The sequence below is a fragment of the Oratosquilla oratoria genome, chromosome 5 (genome assembly GCF_046742065.1).
Source record: "Oratosquilla oratoria isolate Oo_2021 chromosome 5, ASM4674206v1, whole genome shotgun sequence".
Classification (NCBI taxonomy): Eukaryota; Metazoa; Arthropoda; class Malacostraca; order Stomatopoda; family Squillidae; genus Oratosquilla; species Oratosquilla oratoria.
Window position 1 is genome coordinate 60,738,877 of NC_134781.1, and position 26,098 is coordinate 60,764,974.

The 26,098-nt window shown below is 44.6% G+C and overlaps 1 protein-coding gene across 3 annotated transcripts in view; it reads right to left on the minus strand.

Moving 5' to 3' along the window:
- Positions 1 to 237: 237 nt before the first annotated feature.
- LOC143025513 (uncharacterized) overlaps positions 238 to 26,098 on the minus strand; it is a 122,091-nt gene continuing 96,230 nt past the window's right edge. The window contains exons 18-25 of one of the 3 annotated variants that reach the window (XM_076185295.1): positions 24,842 to 25,041; positions 19,845 to 20,037; positions 19,163 to 19,457; positions 18,768 to 18,885; positions 16,180 to 16,358; positions 10,538 to 10,615; positions 10,049 to 10,187; positions 238 to 3,542 (exon numbers count right to left, since the gene is read on the minus strand). In XM_076185295.1, the coding sequence (XP_076041410.1) occupies positions 10,164 to 10,187; positions 10,538 to 10,615; positions 16,180 to 16,358; positions 18,768 to 18,885; positions 19,163 to 19,457; positions 19,845 to 20,037; positions 24,842 to 25,041 (1,087 nt within the window). In that variant the 3' untranslated portion in view covers positions 238 to 3,542; positions 10,049 to 10,163. Of the gene's footprint in view, positions 3,543 to 6,465; positions 10,188 to 10,537; positions 10,616 to 16,179; positions 16,359 to 18,767; positions 18,886 to 19,162; positions 19,458 to 19,844; positions 20,038 to 23,767; positions 24,210 to 24,841; positions 25,042 to 26,098 lie in introns of those variants that run through there. The other 2 variants (XM_076185293.1, XM_076185296.1) reach the window with 2 other exon arrangements.

The following is a 26,098-nucleotide window of genomic DNA, read 5'->3' on the forward strand; positions in this document are numbered from 1 at the left end:
GGGACGGAGTGGGGTTGCCAATTAAGTGAAGTGGCCTTGCTGTGGATCTACTCTGTCTTGCTACATTGTTTCTGACCCATGGTAGTGGGTGGGATACAGAGATGACCTGTCATCCATGAGGAGCCAAGATGAGAGAAAGGAAAGGGTGAGAGTAGGTACGTGGCTCTGACTTGGCTACCCCCCTTGCATGGGAGAAAAAGCCCTTGGTATATAGATAGATAGGTAAATAATACACAGTTGTGTAGGAGGGAATGTATTACAAGACAAACAGTGGGAAGCAAAACAAACAGATCATTGTATGAACAATCGCACTTACAAAGTGATCACCCATTCTGAATGTTAACATCCTTGGTCTTGTCAAAGACTTATCACACATTTGCTATTTATAAATTCATAGGTATTTATACAGATGTATTCTTTGTAAATCTCTGATGTAATATACACAATAAATATTCAACAATACAAATCATCTAGGGACAACTGCCCATTTCTATATATTTATACATATTCATGTATTGCATGTATCTGTATGTGTATGAGTAATGGGATGGAAGGGTATTAGAGCAGGTACAGGGAAGGGAAGGAAAAGGGAAAGAAAGAAGGAAAGTGAAGGGAACAGCAGGAAAGGGAGGGGAAAGGAATGGAGTTGAGTGAAATAGGGAGGGAAAGAGGAAGAGGGAAGGGGAAATCAGAAAGGAAGGGAAAAGAGAAGAGGGGAGAGGGAAGGGAATAGGAAGGGAGAGGAGGGGAGAAGGAAGAAGGAAGAGGAGGAGAGAAGGAAGGGAAGGAAAAGAAAATGGGTAAGGGAAAAAAGTGGGGAAGGGGAAAGGGAGGGGAGGAGAATTGGAAAAGGGGAAAGGGAGGTGAGGAGAATGAGGAAAAGGAGGTGAGGAGAATGGGGAGAGGGAGGGGAGGAGAATGGGGAAAGGGAGGGGAGGAGAATGGGGAAAGGGAGGGGAAGAGAATAGGGAAAGGGAGGGGAGGAGAATGGGGAAAGATAGGGGAGGAGAATGGGGAATGGGAGGGGAGGAGAATGGGGAAAAGGAGGTGAGGAGAATGGGGAAAGGGAGGGGAGGAGAATGGGGAAAGATGGGGGAGGAGAATGGGGAAAGGGAGGGGAGAAGAATGGGGAAAGGGAGGTGAGGAGAATGGGGAAAGGGAGGGGAGGAGAATGGGGAAGATAGGGGAGGAGAATGGGGAAAGGGAGGGGAGGAGAATGGGGAAAGGAAGGGGAGGAAAATATGGAAAGGGAGGGGAGGAGAAAAGGGAAATGGAGAGGAGGAGAAAAGGGAAAGGGAGGGGAGGAGAAAAGGGAAAGGGAGGGGAGGAGAATGGGGAAAGGGAGGGGAGGAGAAAAGGGAAAGGGAGGGGAGGAGAATGGGGAAAGGGAGGGGAAGAGAATGGGGAAAGGGAGGGGAAGAGAAAGATGAAAGGGTGGGGAAGAGAAAGGGGAAAGGGGGAGGAGAAAGGGGAAAAGGTGGGAAGGAGAAAGGGGAAAAGGTGGGGAGGAGAAAGGGGAAAGGGTGGGGAAGAGAAAGGATAAAGGGGGGAGGAGAAAGGGGAGAGGGAGGGGAGGAGAAAGGGGAAAGGGTAGGGAGGAGAAAGGGGAAAGGGTGGGGAGGAGAAAGGGGAAAGGGAGGGGAAGAGAAAGGGGAAAGGGAGGGGAAGAGAAAGGGGAAAGGGAGGGGAAGAGAAAGGGGAAAGGGAGGGGAAGAGAAAGGGGAAAGGGAGGGGAAGAGAAAGGGGAAAGGGGGGAGGAGAAAGGGGAAAGAGAGGGGAGGGAAGAAAAAGATGAAGAGAAAAAGGGAGGGGAAGGGAAGGAGGAGGGGAGTGAAAGAGCAGAAAGAAAAGTAGGGGTATGGATGAAAAGTGGGATGGGGAAAGAGGAAAGGAAGAGATGAGGAAAGGAAGGAAAAGGAGGGTGGTAAATAGTTAATGACAGTAGGGAGGAATCAGAGAGAGAGAGAGGATTAGGGCGAGCCTGGACGGAGACTTGCTAGAAGAAGTTGAAGTATTTAGGTACCTCTCTGAGGATATTGCAATTGATGATGGGGTTAGACAGGTGATGATTATGTGTAGATAGTGTGTGTGTGTATGTGTGCATGTGTGACATATTCCAGTCTTGAATGGATCAGGGTTTCTACGAGTTTTTTCATCATCTCTTCATCCATATAATGAAAAACCACTTCCTTGTTCTCCAGCACTCCATAAGCCTCCCCCAACAATCTCACTGATATGTCTGTCCAGTGACAGGTTATCTTTTATCAACACTCACAAATCTTTCTCCTCTTGTACTGTAATGGATTTAATTCACAAAGAATAGTTAGTTTTAATATATTATTTTTGAGCTTATGACCATTTCCAAGACTACATTTTTTGTTAGTGAAATTAATTTTCATCCTTGGGTCCATGCAAATATAGTGTGTGTCTGTGTGTATATGAGTGTGTGTGTGTGTGTGTGAGAGAGAGAGAGAAAGAGAATGACTTGATAAATGTTCATTCAAATGAATGCACCCATAGAAAAATCTAAATATCTATTTACCCTAACCACAAGTTCCATAAATAATGGAGGGCATAAGTATATACATATCATCCATAACTAATATTGACTCTTCAACTACAAGTTATTTCCTACAATTTATAGTCACAAAGTTCCGTAGGAATATTTGGACTTCACTAGTGATTCTCTAAAAGCAACCCTTTTCCAATATTACAACCTACCAAATTATAAAAGATTCAATTACATACATATATCAAAGGCTTGTTCCCCCTTACAAGGGAGGTAGCCAAAAAACAAAGAAATAAAATCCACTCCCACCTATTTCATCCCCACATACTCCACTCCCATTCACCCCCCTCCATCCCTCTTATCTTGGCTCCTCCTGGATGACGGGTCATCCCTGTATCTCACCCACTGCCCTAGGTCAGAAGCAGTGTAGCAAGACACAGCACATCCACAGCAAGTCCACTTCATTAAATCGGTGACCCCCCTCTCTCTGTCCCCTCATGCAGAAATGGAAAAAGACAGGGAGAAATCCCTTCAGGCTGCATCAATTCATTTTTCATATATACTCCCTCACCCTCCATCCCCCACCCACTCCCTTTCATGCATCACAGCATCATTCATACACAACCATTCTCCATCCAACCCCATCTTCTGTCCTCTCCCGTCCTTCCTCAACAGACATTCCCCTCTTTACCAATGCCCCTTGATCCAAATGATTTTCAAAAACACCTCATGCCTTACCACAAAGTATAAACAATTATTATTCTTTTTAAGAAAAATAAGTCATTATAATGGATCATAATGCACTGGACCTGCCCATCCAATGAAAAATAGAATAACTTTGGTGAATGACAAAAACTTGAACAGAAGAATTAAAATCACACAGCCTAATCATATCTACAAGATCTATTTTTACACTGCAGGTTTCTTCAGTTTAAAAAAAATGTACAATTCCTTACAAACATTTATCAAAAAATGTTTATCACTTTCAAATCCTTTTCAATGTTTCATTCTCTATCTATTCTTATCGATAAATATGTAATTTTCGCAGGAAAAATAATTTTTCCCTGATACAAACCTGAGGTACTCCTTACACTAGGATACTTTCGCGTAGCGCGAATATTTCTACTGCGAAATTAAAATCCTCACTCTGTGGGTCTGGGCAACGCTTATCCTCAGTAAGGGGCCCCATTGGGGCAAGGGGGGGGGGGGGGCCCTTGCCCTCCACCACAAGTCTCGCACACTATAACCATTCTCTGAGCCAGGTATGAATTAAGCACAAGGTTTGTCAGGCAAGGAGAAGGAACTGTTTAGAGGGGTGGTTGAGGAGGGCCATTAAAGGTAAGGAGTACCTCAGGTTTGTATCAGGGAAAAATTAATTTTCCTGCGAAAATTACATTTGTTCCGAAGAATACAAACTCTTTGGTACTCCTTACACTAGGAGACTCGGACTTAGGAGGGAAGGAAGTTGTTATCTAGCCTGGGAAACCGCTGTAAGGAAAATCTAGTGTGCTAAGACTATGTTGACCAGACCCTATACATTCCCCTCACTTTGAAGTGCACCCCTTTCTGTTCCCTGGAGTGGAGACAGAAAGGTTATAATCACTCCCACCTTTTTGCCCACTGAAGGGCTTGAATTGATTCCCTTGGAATGCTTGAGAGCCCGTGGGTGAGGTAAGGGAATGTAAGAGTATGAGAAGGACTTTAGAAAGTTATCCCTGCAGTTGCCGAGCCAGAACCTGGATGAGTTGTCAGGGTCGGCTGTGTGCTCTTGAGGAGGGGTATATCATTTTCAGGACTTCTTGGGCGGCCACTATGGGGCCCAAAGATAAGTTCCCTAAAGATTCTCGCATAACTTCTTTGAGGTAAAAGGAAGTGAACGTATTCTGGCTCTTCCATATACCTGCTTGAAGAACCTGGTTGACTGACAGATTCTTTCTGATGACTAGGGAGGTCCCTACTGCCCTCAGGTCATGGGCAATCTGTGTGGTTCATGTCGCAGGCTCTGCGGATGACTTCCATTGTCTAGTAAGAAATGGAATTCTTAGTGATGGGCTACCTTTAGTAGAGATGAACAACCTCTTTAATTCTGGTCGAAGATGTTCGGTTCTCTTGAGGTAGGTCCGGATGGCTTGTACCGGGCATAGAACTGTTTCAGTCTTCTCCCCCTGCAAATTCGTCTAAGGATGGAACACTAAAGGACCAGAATCTAGGGTTGGATTTGGCAGGATCTTGGTTTTTGGCAATTAATTGAGGCATGAAAGTGAAGGAGACCTCTTTCCATCCTTTGGAATGGGCGACTCTATAAGAGATGGCATGTAACTCCCCTACTCTCTTGGAAGATGCCAGGGCTAGCAGAAAAAACTGTCCTCTAGGAGAGGTCCTTCAGATGTGCCTCTCGGAGAGGTTCGTAAGGGGGACCCCTCAGAGAGTTCAGGACTAATGCCACATCCCGCGGAGGAGAACTGATTTCCCTGGGGGGGGCATGATCTTTGAAGTGCCTGAAGAGCATGGAAATTTCCGGTGAAAGGGCTAGGACCATGCCCTTCAGAGAAAACACCTGATTTAGAGCTGCCCTATAGCTTTGTACTGCCGAGAGGGAGATCTTCTTGGACTTCCTGAGGAAGTGGAAGGAGGCGATCTCAGGAATGGTGGCTCGATCTGGGACTAACTTCCTGGAGTGGCACCATTTTGCAAAGGCATTACATTTCCCTTAACAAAGGTTAGCTGAGGAAGAGCGAATAGGAGCGGACATGTCCTCAACCACTTCTCTGGGAAAACCCTTCTTTAGGAGGATCTGGACCATAGTCTGAATGTGTGAAGATTGAGTGCTGAAGGGTTCTTGTGCCAAGGCCCGTTGATGGGTGGATACAGAAGATCTGGTCTTCCCTGAAGGGCCAGAGGCTCTTCTACTGCTAGCTCGAGGGCGTCCGGAAACCATGGGGCTTCGGGCCACCAAGGAGCGATCAAAGTCATCCGAAGGTAGGATGCGTGTCTTGCTCTGAGGAGTACCTTCTGGAGCGAGGGAAATGGTGGGAAAGCGTAGGAGTCCAGGTTGTCCCAACTTTGCAGAAGAGCGTCTTCTCCTGCTGTTAGAGGATCCAGGAAAGGGCTGAAATATATTGGGAGTTGGTGATTCCATCTCATTGCAAAAAGGTCCACTAGAGGGGAGCCCCATTTGCTGAGGATGAAGTTCGCTACCTCTCGATAGAGGTTGATTATCTGATTCTTCCTGCCGAGGTGGTCCGCCCAGACATTCCTCTTCCCCGGGATGTAGCGGGCTTTGAGTGACACCTGGAGATTCTTGGCTAGGTTGAGGATGTCCATCATCAGAAGGCATAGTTCCTGGGAGACTGTGCCCCCCTTGCTCGTTCAGGTAGGCTACTACCGAGGAATTGTCCGACATTATGCCCACTACTTTTCCTGAGACTTGATCCTTGAAGTGACGGAGAGCCAGGAGTACTGCTTTCAACTCAAGCCAATTGATATGGGCTGTCCGCTCGACTGTGGACCAGGAACCGCTGATGTGATCGTCATTGAGGTGGGCTCCCCAGCCCTCCTTGGAGGCATCGGAGAACAGGAGGACTTCGGGGGAAGATGGGCCGAGGGGCATCCCCATGAGAAGGTTGCATGGGCCTTCCACCAGAAAAGAGAATCCTTGACTTCTTCGGTGAGGGAGATGTGTTGTAGGGGTTCTCCCTCTTGCGGGGCCCACTGAGACTTGAGGAGCCACTGTAGCGGTCGCATTCTTTGTCTACTCCTGGGGATTAATTTCTCTATGGAGGCCATATGGCCCAGGAGGATTTGGCATTGTGTAGCCGTCAGGAACCTGGTCGATAGTGCCTGTGCAACTAGAGAAGCGAGATTCGGGATCCCCTTTCCTACTGGGAAGGATTCCATTAGGGAGGAGTCCAGGACCATACCCAGGTACGTGACTCTCTGTTTTGGTAAGAAATCTGACTTTTCCGGGTTGACTACTGTGCCCAATTTCAGGACAAAGGTTAGGACCATTCTCAGGTGTTCTTGGCATAGCTGGGCGGAATGCATCTTGGAGGTCCAGCGACACCATGAAGTTCCCTTCCCTGATAAGACGCCCTTACGGACTCTGGGGTGGCCATTCGGAACTTCGTCAGGGAAAGGAACTTGTTGAGTGGAGACAAATAGATGACTGGTCTCCACACCCCTGTTGTCTTTTCTACTAGGAATAGCCTTGAGAAGAACCCTGGGTCCGGAGTCGAGACTTCCTCTAAAGTTCCTGTCTGGAGCAGAACGGAGGATTCCTCCGCTAGGGCCCACCCGCGAGCCGAGTCCGGGTGGAAGCTGCTGACTTGGATGGGATAGGGGGAGAGGTTTGGGACAGTGGAAAAGGGAAGACAATAGCCTGTCTTAATGACTTAGTAGGTCCAGTCTTCCGCCCCGGCCTCTTCCCATGCTCTCCAGTAGAGGGAGAGGCAACCCCCTATCTTGTGCGGAGGGGCTGGCGAATTCCTAGGAGTCCTGTGGGGGAGTCCGGAGCCTCTATAATGTTTGCGTCTAGGATCTCGGAGTCCACCATATCCGGGGGAATCAGCGTGTGGGTGAGCATAAATCTCCCTGAGGAGGGGGTCACTGGGGCCCCCGAGGATGGTGTCTCTCCTGCGGGACTCGAAGTTGGCCCAGGACGTTGAGAGACAGGAAGCCTGATGCTTCAGGGCTCTGCTCGCGCTTGCCAAAAAAGCCTGGAGGTCGCATTCTTCCTGGGGTTGTAGTGCGGGTAAGAACTCCCACGCCGAGGCAAGGAGGCGTTCTAGCCAGGAGTTCACCACCAGGGACAGAGCCAGTGATTGAAGGTGGTCGCTGACTTCCCTGCCAGAGAGGAGGACGTTTCGTCTGCGCAGCGACTCGGCGTCCGCCTAACCAGCTCTGGTAACCTCGCCGGGATCGAGGCTGCTCCGAGGGTTGACCCCGATGGGGTGTAGAAGCGCTTCTGGTGTTCCAATGGGACCGGAAGCCAACGCGTCTTCTCGGTCGTCCTTGTTGCGAGAGCGTCGGAGGCCTGAGCCATGGCTCTCGCCGTCTGCGTACTCCATGGAAGGTGGAGGGGAGGAGGCTGGGCTTTCAGAGAGTTGGCCGTCATGAAGATGTCAGACTCGAATGTGGCTTCCTCTTCTTTCGGGGGGCCCAGTCGATTCGCCCTCCGAACCCTCGCGAGGACGTCCGAGAAGGAAGGTGGGACCACCATCGAGGATTCCGACTGGGAAACGGGAGGGGAAAGGGAGCGTGGCCCCCCCCCCCCCACGGAGCTGTGGACATCGTCGTCGGCGTAGGAGGGGTCGGCACGGGCAGAGAGGAACCTCACGCTACCATCCCTGTCACTGATGGGTTCAGAGGGGGGCCGAGCAAGTGGAAGATGGTCGAGGGGGGCCCTTGGGGGCGGTGACTCCTCACGAGCTTCCGTGCGGTGCACGAACCGCGCTTGAGAAGCGCGGAAAAATTCCCGTTGGGCCTCCATCTGTTCCTTCAACGTAGTGACGAGTGAACAGAGAGTGGGGAGGAGGTCCGGGGAATGTCCGCTTGATGAGTCCCGCCTGGGTGCGGAGGGTCCGGGAGACGCCAAGGGGAGACTGCCTCCTCTGGACGAAGCTGAGTCACCCACGACGAACGCGCGCGTGGGCACATCTCGGGCTTCCTGCCCACCGGGCATAGAAAGGGTTCCGGCGATGACCCGGCTCGTCTGACGACGGGTGGAAAGTGGATGTGGGGGCCACCCGAGGAGGAGAAGAGGCCGACGCGCTCCGAATCTCCGAACTCGGCTCCTTTGTCCGTGGGGGGGCGGAGCCGCCGGCAGCGTCGTGGGGCCGGCGAACGCATCCTGGAAAAAGCTCGTACCCGGGGGGGGGGGGGGGGTTCGCGGGGGCCAGAGGCGCGTGCCCGTCGAAGCTAACCACCCTGTGGGAAGGAACAGGAGACAATTGGCCTGAGACTGACTCGGGGCGGCTATTGTACAACCTTTCCGTTTACTACGCTTAGGAGGGGGGGAGACAACTGCCCGCGTCCTCCGCCGACGTAGCATGCCTTCTCTTTGTGTCGGGTGAGGGGGGAAGCCATCTTCCCTGCCCGCGTACTGTGGACGTCGTCGCCGTCGTAGCTGGCGCCTGTCCGGTCAGCGAGAAACACCGCGTCTGCAACCTCGTCCCTGATCTCTGTCCTTGTGAGCAAAGGGCATGGAAAGGTCACCGTTGATCACCCGGCTCTTCCTACGGTGGGTGTTGTGCGTACTGCGGGATTCCTGAGTAGAAGAGACTAAGGGGCTCTTTGCCCCCCCCCCCTTTGTCCGTGCCGGCGTCGAGTTTCCGGGATGCGTCGGGGGCAGCCGCAAGCGACCACATCCGGGAAAAATGTCATACAGGAACGGTAGCTAGCGGTGGCCTGAGGCGCATGTCCGTCTACGCTAACCGTCCTGGTTGAAGGAAGAGGACAACTTGGCCTGAGAATGACTCGAAGTGGACGTTGTACCACCTTCCTGGCTACTACGCTTGGGAGGAGCGACTGTCGAGTTTCTGGGATGGGTCGAGGGCAAGCCGCAAGCGACCTCATCCGGGAAAAAGCTCGTACAGGAACGGTAGCTAGAGGTGGCCTGAGGCGCATGTCCGTCTACGCTAACCGTCCTGGTTAAAGGAATAAAGGACAACTTGGCTTCCTGTCTACTACGCCGTGGAGGAGGGAGAGAATTGCTCGTCTCCTCTGAAGCCGTAGTCCGCCTTCTCTTGTTTTTGGGGGGTGAAGAGGGAAGCCATTTTCTATGCTTGCGCACCTTTCCCCCTGTATGTGCTTTCCTGTGAACATGAAAGTACACGGAACACTGACTATCATCTCACCGAATGCACGTCTCACACGGGGATGAAGGTGAACACTTAAGAGCTATACACTTGAAACACCAAATGTGAGGATCCACTTGGGCTGGCGGTAAGGGGGGTGAGACAAAGTTATCTCCCTTCGGCGAAACCACAACAAATACTGGAACCAGATTCCATACTTACAGTGAAGGGTAGGATACCCGGTGGCGGTTAAGGGAATAATACAGGAAATGGAGAAGCACTTAATAATTCCAGGACACAGGATGGCGTAGGGAAAACCCCGATGAAATTGAAGGACGACGAACTCCTTAGCGTCCTTAGAGTGAGCTGGCGACAATCGAAGCGGATTGCTTGATTTTCGGCACCGACGTAAACATAGAACCGCTGAGTAATTAACGGTTCGCTGCCGCGCTAATAATGGAGTTTGACTGAGAATCGGCCCATTAAGGGGGAAACCGATAAAAACTAAACATGTATAGTAGAGAGATGTTAACGCGGTCACTACTGCGAAGAGAATGGTTATAGTGTGCGAGACTTGTGGTGGAGGGCAAGGGCCCCCCCCCTTGCCCCAATGGGGCCCCTTACTGAGGATAAGCGTTGCCCAGACCCACAGAGTGAGGATTTTAATTTCGCAGTAGAAATATTCGCGCTACGCGAAAGTATCCTAGTGTAAGGAGTACCGAAGAGTTTGTATTCTTCGGAACAACTTAAATTTTAACACTTGCATATGCTGAACCTTCCACATCCTGTTTGGGTTGTACTAAAATAATCTTCATCTTGAATCATTACCTTTTGGATGTACAATATCGTCTACACTGCCATCACTTTTGCATAAGCTGATCAATCTGTGAAGAGTAAATGAATTGAAATATCACCATTCACCTGTTAGGACAGATAACCCTATCTAAACAAAGCCTTTTTTTGTACTTTTGTTGTGGGGAGACAAGAATTCCAACTCCATTTTCCCAAGTGTCATTAAAGGTGATATGGAGTACTGTGAGAGGACTGGGGATTCCCAGTTTTATTTTTTTCTCATGAAGACTTGAGGCATGCTTTGACTCAGCCACCCCACTTACAAAAGGGGAAACAAATTGACACACACAAATACATACAAAATCATCCATCACTTGTCAAGGTATCTTTAAATATGCCATATCAGCCACCTAACTCCTTAATTACAACTGTAGGATCTTACCTGTGCTTTGTACATTTCTTTTACATCAGCTAAATCCAATCTGAGTTCCTCCACTTCTTCCACTTTTTCACCATACATCTGTAAAACAAATAAGAAGGCTTTAAATATTCCATATACTAAAGGCTTTCTCCCATATATGGGAGCTAGCCAAGCCAAAGTACATCCCCACATCATACATACATACATAAATATATATACCAAAGGGTTTTTCCCCCTTACAAGGGAGGTAGTCAAAAAACAAAGGCATAAAAACCATTCCCACCCATTCCATCCCTAATATACTCCACTCCCCTCTACCCTTCCTCTCATCTTGGCACCTCCTGCATGATGGGTCATCCCTGCATCTTGTCCACTGCCCTGGGTCAGAAGCAGTGTCGCAAGACACGGCACATCCACAGCAAGACAGCTTCATTAAATTGGCAAAAAAAAAAAAACCCTCTCCATCCCCTCATTCAGAAAAGAAGACGGGGAGAAATCCCTTCGGGCTGCGTCAAATTTTTCTCACACATACTACCTCACCACCTATCCCCCACCCATTCCACCTCATGCATCACATCATCATCCATACACAACCATTCTCCATTCACCCTGTCTTCTGTCCTCTCCTGTCTTTCCTCAACAGACATTCCCCTCTTCCCCAAAGACCCTTTTACCCCATCCATCCACCTCATCCTAGGTCGCCCCCTCATGTTCACTCCTTCCACACCTCTTTAACTAGTCTTTCTTTACTCATTCTTTCCATGTGTCCAAACCATACCAATACTCTTTCATCCACCCAATCTCCCAACTCCCTTACCACCCCCATTCTCCTCCTCACCTCCTCATTTCTCACTCTATCCAGCCTAGTAACCCCTATAATACTTCTCAGACACCTCATCTTAAACACATTCAAACTCCTTCTCTCTTCCTCTCTTATGTTCCATGTTTCTGCCCCATACAGTGCTGTTGGCACAATCACTCCTTCATACAATCTCCTCTTGGCATCCATTCCCAGATGTCTATTTCTCATTACACTTTTTAATCCACCATGGCATTTATTCGTTTCTCTCAATCTACATTCTACCTCCACCTCCACTCCTCCCTTTCCTGCCACATTAGCACCCAAGTATCTAAAACTATCCACTTCCACCAGTCTCTCTCCCTTAACCCCTTCCATACGGTGCCGCACACGTAGGCGTCATGGGGAGCGAGTGTATTCGCGAGGCTGCCATATCGGCGTCTTGATTATATTGTAGTCGCCCCTCCATAATGACATTCTTTCTAATTCTTTTGTAATCGCATTTTCTATGGTTATCAAAATTCACGGGTGAAGAGAGAACGATCGATATAAGCGGTGACTATATTTTATGATGCGAGTATTATTACGACACGTCGTACGGCTGGCATTGGCTGCTGCCACCGAGATCTAAGTCCATGACGCCTACGTGTGCGGCACCGTATGGAAGGGGTCAACCTCTTCACTCCAGGGCACATCGCATGTCCGGCAGCATTAGCTGCCCGACGTGCGATGTTGCGTCATAATAATCGCATTATAAAAAATAAAGTCAGTGCTCAATCGTTCGTTCTCTTTCACCCGTGTATTTTGATAACCATAGAAAATTGATGAAGCCAGTTTAGAGAGAATGGAAATTACGTAGGTACGACTACAATAAATATAATCAAGATGCCAACGTCAGCATCATAGAGTACCCACTTGCTCCTCATGCCGCCTACATAGGCGTCACTGTATGGAAGTGGTTAATGCTCACTTCAAGTCTGCTGCCACTTTCACCCCTTGTACATCTCATCACCTTACTTTTACCCACATTATCTTCAACTTCCTTCTTTCACACACTTCCCCAAACTCTGTCACTACCTTCCTCAATCCCTCCTCTGATCCTGCTACAAGCACTGTGTCATCCACAAACAACTGCTAGCTCACCTCCCACTTTTCTCCATTTTCTTTAACCATCTCCAATCCCTGACCCACCACCCTTGCATTTACCTCTTGCACCACCCCATCCATGTATAGATTGAACAGCCAGGGCGACATACCACATCCCTGACAAAGTCCCACCTTTACCTCAAACCACTCACTCTCTCCATTTCTAATCCTGACACATGATCTACTACTCACGTAAAAACTCTTGACAGATCCTAAAAGCTTTCCTCCTATCCCATATATCTTCAAAACCTCCCATAGTGCCTTCCTGTCTACCCTGTCATAAGCCTTTTCCAGATCCATAAAAACCCCCAAAACATCCTTACCTTTTCCTATAGCTTTATAACATATCTGTCTTACCACAAAAATCTGATCTATGCAACCTATACCTGTCCTAAATCCGCACTGTTCCTCACCAATTATACTCCCTGTTACTCTCCTAATCCTCCCAATCAAGATCCTCCCATAAGCCTTCCCAACTACACTTAACAAGCTAATCCCTCTGAAACTACTACACTCACACTTGTCCCCTTTTCCCTTGTAAAGTAGAACTATACAGGCACTCCTCCAGTCCTCCAGCACTCTACCCTCTCTCAAACAAGCATTAACTAACCTCACCAGCCAGTCCACCATCACTGTACCTCCTTTTTTCAGGCATTCAGCATGGCATCCATCCAGACCAGGTGCCTTATCTGCTCTCATCATCTTAACTACTTTCACTTCATCCTTCCTTATTTCTCCTCCATTTTCCTCACTCATCACAGTCATTTTCGTAGTACTTTCCACTGCAACTACTTTTCCCTCCCTATCCGCCTTCACATTTAGCAACTCCCTAAAATACTCAGCCCATCTTCCTCTTACTGCCTTCTCTTCCATTATCATCTCTCCATCTGTACCTTTTACCTTTTCTTCTCTACTTGATTCGCCTCCTCTTCCTCTCTTAATTTCTTTCCAAAACTTCTTTTTACATACATGTACATATACCAAGGCTTTTTCCCCCTTACAAGGGAGGTAGCCAAAAAGGAAAAGGCATAAAATCATTCCCACCCATTCCATCCCTGAATACGCTCCACAAGAATACCACATACATACATACATACATATACCAAGGCTTTTCCCCCCTTACAAGGGAGGTAGCCAAAAAGGAAAAGGCATAAAATCATTCCCACCCATTCCATCCCTGAATACACTCCACACCCCTCCACCCTCCCTCTTATCTTAGCACCTCCTGGATGATGGGTCATCCCTGCATCTTGTCCACTGCCCTGGGTCAGAAGCAGTGTTGCAAGACACAGCACATCCACAGCAAGGCCGCTTCATTAAATCGGCGACCCCCCCTCTCCGGCCCCCCATGCATAAAAGGAGAAGACGGGGAGAAATCCCTTCGGGCTGCATCAAATTTTGCTCACATATACTACCTCACCCCCCATCCCCCTGCCCATTCCACCTCATGCATCACAACATCATCCATATACAACCATTCTCCATTCACCCCTGTCTTCTGTCATCTCCCGTCCTTCCTCAACAGACATTCCCCTCTTCCCCAAAGCCCCCTTCACCCCATCCATCCACCTCATCCTAGGACGTCCCCTCATGTTCACTCCCTTCACATCTACCTTCCATACCTCTTTTACTAGTCTTTCTTCACTCATTCTTTCCACGTGTCCAAACCATCCTAATACTCTTTCATCAACCCTATCTCCCAGCTCCCTTTCCACCCGTTCTTCTCCTCACCTCCTCATTTCTCACTCTATCTAGCCTAGTAACCCCCATCATACTTCTCAGACACCTCATCTCAAACACATTCAAACTCCTTCTCTCTTATGTTCCATGTTTCTGCTCCATACAGTGCTGTTGGCACAATCACTCCTTCATACAGTCTCCTCTTAGCATCTCAATCCACCAAGGCATTTACTCGCTTCTCTCAATCTACATTCTACCTCCACCTTCACTCCACCTTTTCCTGCCACATTTGCACCCAAGTATCTAAAACTATCCACTTCCTCCAGTCGCTCTCCCTTAATGCTCACTTCCGGTCTACTACCACTTTCACCCCTTGTACATCTCATCACCTTACTTTTATCCACATTTATCTTTAGCTTTCTTCTATCACATACTCTCCCAAACTCTGTCACCAACTTCCTCAGTCCCTCCTCCGATCCTGCCACAAGCGCAGTGTTGTCCGCAAACAACAGCTGGCTCACCTCCCACTTTTCTCCATTTTCTTTAACCATCTCCAATCCCTGACCCACTACCCTTGCATTTACCTCTCGCACTACCCCATCCATGTATAAGTTGAACAGCCAGGGCGACATAACGCATCCTTGACGAAGTCCCACCTTTACCTCGAACCACTCACTCTCTCCATTACTAATCCTGACACAAGCTCTACTACTCTCATAAAAACTCTTGACAGCTCCCAGAAGCTTTCCTCCTATCCCATATATCTGCATAACCTCCCACAGTGCCTTTCTGTCTACCCTATCGTAAGCCTTTTCCAGATCCATAAAAGCCCAAAAAACATCCTTCCCCTTTCCTATAGCTTTCTCACATATTTGTCTTACCACAAAGATCTGAACTACACAACCTCTACCCGTCCTAAATCCACACTGATCCTCACCAATTACTCCCTCTGTTCCTCTCCTAATCCTCTCAATCAAGATCCTCCCATAAGCCTTCCCAACTACACTTAACAAGCTAATCCCTCTGAAACTACTACATTCACACTTGTCCCCTTTTCCCTTGTAAAGTGGAACTATACAGGCACTCATCCAGTCCTCCAGCACTCTACCCTCTCTCCAGTAAACATTAAATAACCTCACCAGCCAGTCCACCATCATTGCCACCAAGTATTTCCACTTGGATCGTAAGAGGCGAGAAGAAAGGGACGGGGATGGGGACTAGGCATCCTTCTCCTTGTAGCCCCACAGGGGACATTCCTTAAAAAAATATTCTTTTTACTACTTTCAATTTTTTTTGTCATACTCTTACCCCATTTCACATTTGCTCTCCTCTTTGCCTCCTTTATCTTGTGCTTTACTTCTCTTTTCTTTGTACCTTACATCACATTACCACACAAAAAACAAATAAAACCTATTCAACCATCTTTTCCATCTCAGCACCCAGATGATGAAGGGTTATCCTGTTCCCCACCACACTTCTAGGTCAAAAGTAATGCAGCTGGGTAGTTTTCCACACCAAGTTCCAACAGCTGGAGTTGATTTATCCTCACTGCCTCACCACATAACAACCTCTTTCCTTATCTATTAAAAATAAATCATTAAATGAGAAGAACCTCCCCCTTAGGTTGGTAACATCTGAGGAGGTGGCAGCTCATGACTGAATCTTATATCATGCTGGTGTACAGTAATCTATGGTAACATACATATTGATGGTGACTCATTTACTTGCTTCCCTTACTCTATAATTCACCTCTATCTTCACTTCTCCATTCCAAAAATAAAAAACCAGTGCACTGCAGTGTCACACAGTTGTACATACATACATACATATACCAAGGCTTTTTCCCCCTTACAAGGGAGGTAGCCAAAAAGGAAAAGGCATAAAATCATTCACACCCATTCCATCCCTGAATACACTCCACACCCCTCCACCCTCCCTCTTATCTTAGCACCTCCTGGATGACGGGTCATCCCTGCACCTTGTCCACTGCCCTGGGTCAGAAGCAGTGTCGCCAGTTGTACATGAGGAGTTATATTACCTGTAGAAGAGCATTGTACTTTTTCTCAAGATCAATGTACTGCTGCTTCAGGTTACTATGGTGCTCTAACTTCATCTTCAGCTCTTCTACTTCTGATGCTGTTCCTAAGAGCTCATGTGCAAGGGAACTCCTTTGAGCCTCATAGCGAACAATTTCGCTCTGAAGGTGATGCACTTCACCTATGATATTGAAAATGAATGAAATGGAGAAAAATATTGCTTTGTAAAGTACATACATACATACATATACCAAGGCTTTTTCCCCCTTACAAGGGAGGTAGCCAAAAAGAAAAAGGCATAAAATCATTCCCACCCATTCCATCCCTAAATACACTCCACTCCCCTCCACCCACCCTGCATATAATAATCATCCTCTTGATATTAACCATAGGAATTATAAAGATTTCAAGAAGGAAGGTATTAACAAGTGTACAAATTGTATAGTTAACAAATGAAACTCTGAATGACAAGATGTCTTGTCAGTATTGGTCGAATAAAACAAAAAATCATAAAACACCAAAATGTTTGATCAAACACCAGAAAAATATGACGTCCATCCTCGCTTCGCTCGCAGCGAAGCGAGGACTGACGTCATATTTTTCTGGTGTTTGATCAAACATTTTGGTGTTTTATGATTTTTTTGTTTTATTTGACCAAATGACAAGACATCTTGTCATCGGAGTTCAATGGGTTAACAAATGAAAGAGGCTACTGACATGACTACATGTATTGCAGTATTGGTCAAGGTCATTTAAATAAACATCTATGCAACATTTTACCAAGAGAAAGAGAGAGAGAGATTGTGACACAGACTCACAGATAGACAAACAGACAGAGAAGAAGAGATAGAGACAGAGACAGTGTGAGACAGATAGATGGAGGGAAGGAAAAAAGGAAAGGGACAGATTGACAGAGAGAATGAGAGACAGGTGAAGAGAAAGAGTGAAAGAGAGATAGATGGATCAAGACAGACAGACAAAGCAAGATAGGCATACGGAGCAGGTAAGACATGCAGACAGAAAGAAAGAAATAGACTGAGAGAGATAGACTGAGAGAAAGAGAGAAACAGAGTGAGATAGAGATAAAAAAAGACAGAAAGAGAAAGATAGAAAGAGAAAGGTAGAGAGATAGAGAAAGACAGAAAGAGATAGAGAAAGAGAGAAAAACAGATAAGATAGAGAAATAGAGAAAGACAGATAGAAAGAGAGATAGGGATAAAAAAAGACAAAGAAAAATACTGAGAGAAAGAAAGATAGCAAAAGACAGAGAAAGAGAAATATAGAAAGAGAGAGAGAGAGAGATGAGAGGAAAAAAGAGAAAGAGACAGACAGAGAGAATGAGAAGGATAGGGAGAGAGATAGAGAAAGAAAGAGTGAAAGAGAAAAAAATAAAGACAGAGAGGAAGAGAAAGATAAAGAGGAAGAGGTAGAAAGATAGAGAAAGAGATATAGGGGTAGAGAAAGAGAAAGACAGAGATAGAGAAGAGAGAAAAGGATAGAAAAAGAGATAGAGAGAGACAGAGATAGATAGACAAAGAGAAAGATAGAGAGAGAAAGAGAGATAGAAAAAGAGATAGAGAGAAAGAGAAATAGACAGAGTGAAAGATAGAGAGAGAGAGAAGATAGAGAAAGAGAATGACATAGACAGAAAGAGATAATGAGAGAGAGAAACATAGTGAAAAAAATATATATATAAAGAGAAAGAGAGAAGGACAGAAAGAGAAAGAGAGAATGAGATAGAGAAACAGAGATAGAGATAGAGAGAGATAGAAAAAGAGATAGAGAGGGAGAAAGAGAAATAGACAAAGTGAAAGATAGAGAGAGAAGATAGAGAAAGAGAGACAGAGACAGAAAGAGATAATGAGAGAGAGAGAGAGAGAGAGAGAGAGAGAGAGAGAGAGAGAGAGAGAGAGAGAGAGAGAGAGAGAGAGAGAGAAACATAGTGAAAAAGAAAGAAATATAAAGAGAAAGAGAGAAGGACAGAAAGAGAAAGAGAGAATGAGATAGAGAAACAGAGATAGAAATAGAGAGAGATTGAGAAAGAAACAGAGAAAGATAGAAAGAAAAAGATAGAGAGGAAGACAGAGAGAAATAGAGTTAGAAAGATAGAAAGAGAGAAAAGTAGAGACAAAGAGAGAAAGAGAGAGAGAAAGATGGGGAGATAAAAACAGAGAGAGAATAGTATCCTGCCACCAATAAGTGTTTCTATCCTTGAAGTCAATATCACACAAGAGGTGGAATCTTTTATATAGATAGAGAAGAAAAGACCTTAAGAGGATAGTACAACGAAGGATAGTTAATTTTTTTTTTTTTTTTTTTTTTTTTTTTTTTTTTTTTTTTTTTTTTTTTTTTTTTTTTTTTTTTTTTTTTTTTTTTTTTTTTTTTTTTTTTTTTTTTTTTTAAGACAAGATTATTCTTCGATCAAAAAAGAATACTGCTTGAGTCTGATCCATGAAAATGTCACTTAGTCCCTGAGACATGGACTTATGTTTTGTGCTGTCAATAATCCCATCAAGAACAGAAAAAGAAAGACTGTGAACAGAGTTTAGAGTTAAATACTACTTTACAAGAACATATTTCACTGGCCTACCTTCTCTCTGTCGTAATTGTGAAGTAAGCGCATCAACTGTGACAGCAGAATTTGAGCGCATGGAATCGTACAAGGATAAGGCTCGAGCTCCACTTCCTCCTTCAAAAACATCATCGTGCTGTTGGTAAAAGGTAAATTGATTCAAGATCTTATCAGTGTGAGCTGCATTATTTTTTAATGATTGCAATACTATTATAACTTGTATATGCAATAATTTGTACATCTATCTTCTTTGGTGTTTATCGTAATCATAATTATGTTGTTAAAGGGTCTCCATGTAATAACAGATCCTGAAGCTCCCCATGAATTTGTGAGAAAAGGATAAATAGAGATATAAAAAGCCAACACCCCTAGGGGGGTGTTAGACTTGTACATTCACTCCATGATAAACTTACCCCCCATTGGGATCCCGAAAATGATTCATTGAATGACCCTGAGAAAGAAATACGTGACAACGAAGGTGTGGGCGAGGATCTTGGAGTTGTATGGCGACTCTCGCTACTACCTTGTTGCATGATCTTGTGATCTTTCTCCTTCAGCTGCTCCAAAAGAGATGCACACTTCTTCTTCTCAGCAACCATTGCTGTTTTCTCAATGTCTAATTGTTGCTCCAAAATATCTCTCTCTCTCTTAACTTCTGCAATTTCTTCAGCAAAAGATGCTTTGAGGGCCTCCAACTGGCTAGTCTCTCTAGTAAAGGTAGTTGTTGTTAGAATCATGCAAATACAAATATACTGTTGCCAGTTTTAAATAAATTTCAGGAATAAATATCTCACACTTATACAGCATATACAATAGTCTAAATTATTCTCCTAGAGAAATCTATGGAAGTCCTTAAGGACTGTTGCTAGCCATTGTGGGACTCCAAGTTTACAGTTGGTAAAACTCAAGGCAAAAATCATAATTAACCACTTCAAAAGAAAAGAGGCTGAAACTAATATACCATCCTCAATTCAAAAACTTCATGGAAGTTTTAAATAAAAATTCTTTCAAGTACAACATGACCATAATGACTACATAACTTATGCACAATTTGAAACTTGTTCTCAAAGATGACAATTGACAAATTAGTCTTACTTGGTGCGCATTTCTGCATAAGTATCTAGCTTTGTTGAAGCCATCTCCATCTGTGTTGTTAAGCTGTTCTTTTCTGCTCGTAAAGTAGAAGTCTGTGTTTCTAAAGAGGCTACCTGCGAAGAAAGAGTCACACACTGCTCTCGAGCAGCTCGCTCTTTCTCTAAACTGTTGGAAAGGGCCACTTGACTCTCATCTGAAAGTAAAACAAGTCTACTATGGAACTCTCCAGTCACTGGCACCTGTTAAATTTGCAAATATTAGCTTTGGATTTTTTCAGCATTTTTAAAATCTTTGATGAAAGAAGCAAGCATATGAAGTATGGTTGCAAAGAAGAAATGGAAAAGTATATGAAGGATATATAATAAAGAGGGTGGAAGCAAAATGCAAAGTGAAGGAGGCCACAAAAATGTTCATAAAATAGATTAAAAAAATCAAAGGAAGTAAAAAGTAAAGGAAGACAAGTCAGGTAGAGAGAGTATAAAAAAGATGCAGAAGAACAGATTCTAATGGAAGTCAAGGCAAACAGGGAAGATGGGTAAAGTATTTTGGGGAGCTGTTGAATGTAGAGAAGACAAGAGAAGGTTCAATTGAGGCAGTGATAAATGCCAACAAAATTGATGTGATGGGAGAGAATAACAGGACTACAGAAGAGAGAAAATACACAGAACACTGAAAAGGAGGAAATATGGTAAAGAACCTGGGTTAGATAACTGTCACATAGCATTTGACAATGGGACTAATTATAGTGGAGTTGCTGGTGATTATTTAATATGTGCATATGGGAAGAAAGTATACTGCTGGACTGGAAGGAAATGGGACAAATATTAATATGGTAACTTAAGAGGGATCAGTCTGTCAAGTATTTACCAAGTTGTATTTACCTAGTTGTATTTCATGGGACAAGAGCTATGCTCATAGTGACCCGTTTTCGTACCTCTCCGCATCCAGTTTATTCTTAAAATCATGTAAAGTTTTGGCACTCACTGTTTCTCTGTTTAGTTTGTTCCAGACATCAATCACTCTATGTGGGAAGCTATTCTTTTTCAGGTCTCTTCTGTAACTGTCCTTCTTTAGCTTTTTTTTTGTGTCCTTTTGTTTCTATTCTGTCCCATTTTAATAAGTCGTCTCTATCAAGAATTTCCATCCCTTTCATAATTATGTAAATGGTCAACAAATCACCTCTTTCTCTTCTCTGTTCCAGTGTTGATAGATGTAATTTTTCCAATCTTTGTTTGTATGTCAAATTTGATAGTGTAGGTGCCATTTTTGTCACTGCTCTTTGGATTCTAATTTTCTTATGTTCTTTTTTGTGCTAGGTGCCCATAGTGTTGCAGCATACTCTAGTTTAGGTCTTATTAGTGTAACCACTATTTTCTTTACCGTTTCTTCATCCATGTAGTCGAAGGCCACTTTCATTGATCTTAATAAGTTAAGTCTCTCCCAGGTCCCTTTCTGAATTGACTTTTTTGACTTCCTTGTTTCCAATTTTATACATACATACATATATACATATACCAAAGGCTTTTTCCACCTTACATGGGAGGTAGCCAAAAAGAAAAAGCCATAGAAATCACTCCCACCCATTTCATTTCCCATATATTCCAATCCCCTCCACCCTCCTCCCTCCCTCCTATCTTGGCACCTCCTGGATGACGGGTCATCCCTGCATCCTGTCCACTGCCCTGGGTCAGAAGCAGTGTTGCAAGACACAGCACATCCACAGCAAGGCCACTTCATAAATTTGGTGACCCTCCCCTCTCCGTCCCCTCATGCAGAAAAGGAGAAGATGGGGAGAAATCCCTTCGGGCTGCGTCAAATTTTTTCTCATACACACTTCCTCACCCCCCATCCCCCACCCACTCCCCCTCATGCATCACAGCCTCATCTATACACAACCCTTCTCCATTCACTCCTATCTTCTGTCCTCTCCCGTCCTTCCTCCACAGACATTCCTCTCTTTTGTAAAACCCATCCATCTCATCCTAGGACGCCCCCTCATATTCACTCCTTCCACCTCCGCCTTCCACACTTCTTTTACTAATCTTTCTTCACTCATTCTTTCCATGTGTCCAAACCATCCTAATACTCTTTCATCAACCTTATCTCCCAGCCCCCTTTCCACCCCTGTTCTCCTCCTCACCTCCTCACTCCTCATTTCTCACTCTATCCAGCCTAGTAACCCCTATCATACTTCTCATACATTGCATCTCAAACACATTCAAACTACTCCTCTCTTCCTCTCTCATGTTCCATGTTTCTGCCCCATACATTGCTTTTGGCACAATCACTCCTTCATATAACCTCCTCTTAGCATCCATTCCCAGATGTCTATTTCTCATTACACTTTTTAATCCACCAAGGCATTTACTCGTTTCTCTCAGTCTACATTCTACCTCCACCCCCACTCCTCCCTTTCCTGTCACATTCGCACCCAAGTATCTAAAACTTTCCACTTCCTCCAGTTTCTCATCCTTAATGCTCACTTCCAGCCTACTGTCACTCTCTCCCCTTGTACATCGCATCACCTTACTTTTATCCAAATTTATCTTCAGCTTCCTTCTTTCACACACCTTCTCAAACTCTGTCACTATCTTCCTCAATCCCTCCTCTGATCCTGCTACAAGCGCAGTGTCGTCAGCACACAATAGCTGGCTCACCTCCCACTTTTCTCCATTTTCTTTAATCATCTGCAACCCCTGACCCACTACCCTTGCATTCACCTCTCACACTACCCCATCCATGTAAAGATTGAACAGCCAGGGCGACATAACAAATCCCTGACGAAGTCTCACCTTTACCTCAAACCATTCACTCTCTCCATTTCTAATCCTAACGCAAGCTCTACTACTCTCATAAAAACTCTTGACTGCTCTTAACAGCTTTCCTCCTATCCCATATATCTGCAGTACCTCCCACAGTGCCTTCCTGTCTACCCTGTCATAAGCCTTTTCCAGATCCATAAAAGCCCAAAAAATATCCTTACCTTTTCCTATAGCTTTCTCACATATCTGCCTTACCTTCTACACATCCCCTACCTGTCCTAAAACCACACTGTTCCTCACCAATTTCTCCCTCTGTTCCTCTCCTAATCCTCTCAATCAAGACCCTCCCATAAGCCTTCCCAACTACACTCAACAAGCTGATCCCTCTGTAACTACTATATTCACACTTGTCCCCCTTTCCTTTGTAAAGCAGAACTATACAGGCACTCCTCCAGTCCTCCGGCACTCTACCCTCTACCCTCCAATTTCATATTGACCTGATATTCTATTTTTGCTTTTTCCAAATTCCATTACACTACATTTCTTAATGTTGAAGTTCATCTCACATCTCTGACTCCATTCCCATATTTTGTCTAGGTCTTCTTGTAGCTATCTGCAATCTTCTTCTGTTCTTACTCTCTTGAATAATTTGGCATCGTCAGCAAAGAAGTTCATGTAACAATTTTCTCCCTCATCCATATCATTTAAATATGTGGCAAACATTAAAGGAGCCAATACAGAACTTTGCAGGATGCCACTCTTCACATCTTCCCAGTTCGAATTTTTGTCTCTTAAGTATCACTCTCATTTTTCTCCCAATTAAAAAATCCTTCATCCACTCCAGTAACTTACACCTTGTATTCCTCCTATTATTTCAATTTTTCTTATTAATTTTTTATGTGATACTTTGTCAAATGCCTTCTGCAAGTCCAAGAAGGTGCAATCTACCCAGCCATCTCTTTCTTGTATTATCTCAATTAATCTCAAGTAAAAGCATATTAAGTTTGTGGTACAAGATCTTCCACTTCTAAAGCCAAATTGTTTATGGTTTACTATTTCATTTTCTTCCCAGTGTTTGGTCCATTTGTTTCTGATGATTTTTTTGCATATTTTTGCTAATGTGCTTGTAAGGGATATTGGTCTGAAGTTTGTAGGTTCTTCTTTGTTTCTTCCTTTATATATTGGTACAGTAAACTTCCACTTATCCGAACTCCAAGGGGGATTAGAAATGTCCGATTAACCGAAATGTTCGGTTAATCCGACTTTGTATGTTTCATTCCCGTAGAGTTTTATGAGGTAATGTCAGCTGCAATATTCGTACCTGTAAACTTAACATACACATGGAAATGCTTATAATAGTTCATAAACATATTCTATAGAGTATAAAGAGAAAATGTTTAAGGAGAGCTTGTGATACTGTATCGTCACCGAGAGGACTCACGAATGTATGTACCGCCAAACAGCTGATCAGGTGTAAATATGGAGTGTGCTGCCACCATGTGAGCACTTGGTGAAGCTTGCGGGTGGGGCGGGGGTGGCGGAAGAGGCGGCGGGGTGTTTGAATGTTCGGTTGAGATCCAATTACGTTCAGTTGAAGCGATGGCTACCGTATTGAGAAAATGTTCGGTTAATGCGATTATTCGGTTAAAACGCGTTCGGATAAGCGCGAGTTTACTGTACTATGTTTGCGTCCAGGAGGTGCTAAGATAAGAGGGAGGGTGGAGAGGAGTGAAGTGTATTCAGGGATGGAATGGGTGGGAATGATTTTATGCCTTTTTCTTTTTGGTTACCTCCCTTGTAAGGGGGAAAAAGCCTTGGTATATGTATGTATGTATGTATGTATGTATGTATGTTTGCATCTTTCTAATCTTGTGGTACCTTTCCTTCTTTGAGTGAAAAGTCTATTATCTTGCTTGAGATTAAATGTTTAAGAAATATGGTGGGTGTTATACAAATGCAGAGTGGGAAATGTGGAAGTGAAGTAGAGAGCAGGGATGTATGGAAAGTGGTAGATAGGGTAGATAAAAAGCGGTCAGAGAATACCTAATTGTTAGGTATTCATCAAACCCCTTTTGACCCCAAGTGACCCCAAGTGACCCCTTGGATAGTTGCATTAGGCCCCAGAGGTAGATATCAATCACTCTGAAGGCCCCTGGCCAAGACATTCCAGCACAAAAAATTACATTCCAAAAAAGTTAAAAGTTAAGTAAAACATTAGGCAAATCAATCACTTACTAATACGCTGGGTAAGATTAGCTTCTAAGGCTTCCCATGATGCTTGCTGCACAGAATGTGTTGACTGTAAATTTTCCATCTGCCGCAGCAAAGGCCTTGTTGCAGCACTGACAGCACTACTGAGCTCTTCTGCACGACTTTCTGCTTCAGCAACTCTCTGCTGTAGCTCTGATATTTCTGCTTTCAATCTATTCTCCTGCCTGTTGTAAAAAAAGAAAATATAAGGTTGAATATTACTGACATTATGTATAGCCCAACTTGTATCATTCAATCAATCCACTGCCCCAGATCTCTTTTGCAGGGGAACCACAACTCCCGGGTATCCAGCAATAGCCATTTGATTGGCCTAAAATCACTCAAGGAAGAAATACAGGTACTCCTCGTTTAACAACCTACTCGGTTAGCGACGACGCGGAGTTACGACGGGCTTTATGACAGACGTTTAACGTAAATCTCCCGAAGTTACGACGTTGTGTACGATAATTAAGTTGGCTGAGGCAAATTTGTATGATGTTATAATTGAACTTGTACGGTGGATATTAGCTGTGAGGTAAAGTGTTCTGAAGCTTAGGTCTACATTACCATCCTGCAAGCTGCAAAAACTACCTGGGGTACAGTATATACCGGTAGTGGTAAATTTTTAGTTTCGACCATGGGCGCAATATAGCAATAGAAAATTAATTATTAATTTTGTAAATTATAATGTATCAAAGTAATATGCAATTTTGTGAGCGGAAATAAAAAAAAAAGGTGCTAAAACAAATTTCATAAGTAACGAAGTCATGTCGGACGAATGGTACACCATGTTTGTTATGATAGATGCCGATGTCGAAGAAATAAAAGGATGATGAATTCGTCTAACCTAAACTAACCTGACCTGTGTTTGATAAATCATTACCTGCAAATTAAATGTCATCCGGCTCGTCCTCGTTGTCGTCGTCGTGAGAGACGTTGGCAGACGACAAGATGGCGTCCCAATCCTATGCTACCGACTTCGTTCATTAGCATATTTTCTTGTAGCATGGTATTTTTTACTTTCATTTCCGCCCACAAAATTGCATATTACGTTGATACATTTTAATTTACAAAATTAATAATTCATTTTCTATTGCTATATTGCGCCCATGGTCGAAACTAAAAAAATACCCCGGTATTCAATATGGAATGTCAGCATACGCGGATTTGGTCATATACGGTAATTTCAGGAACCTAACCACCGTAAATAAACAGTAAATAAAGCTTTAATGTACTGTATAA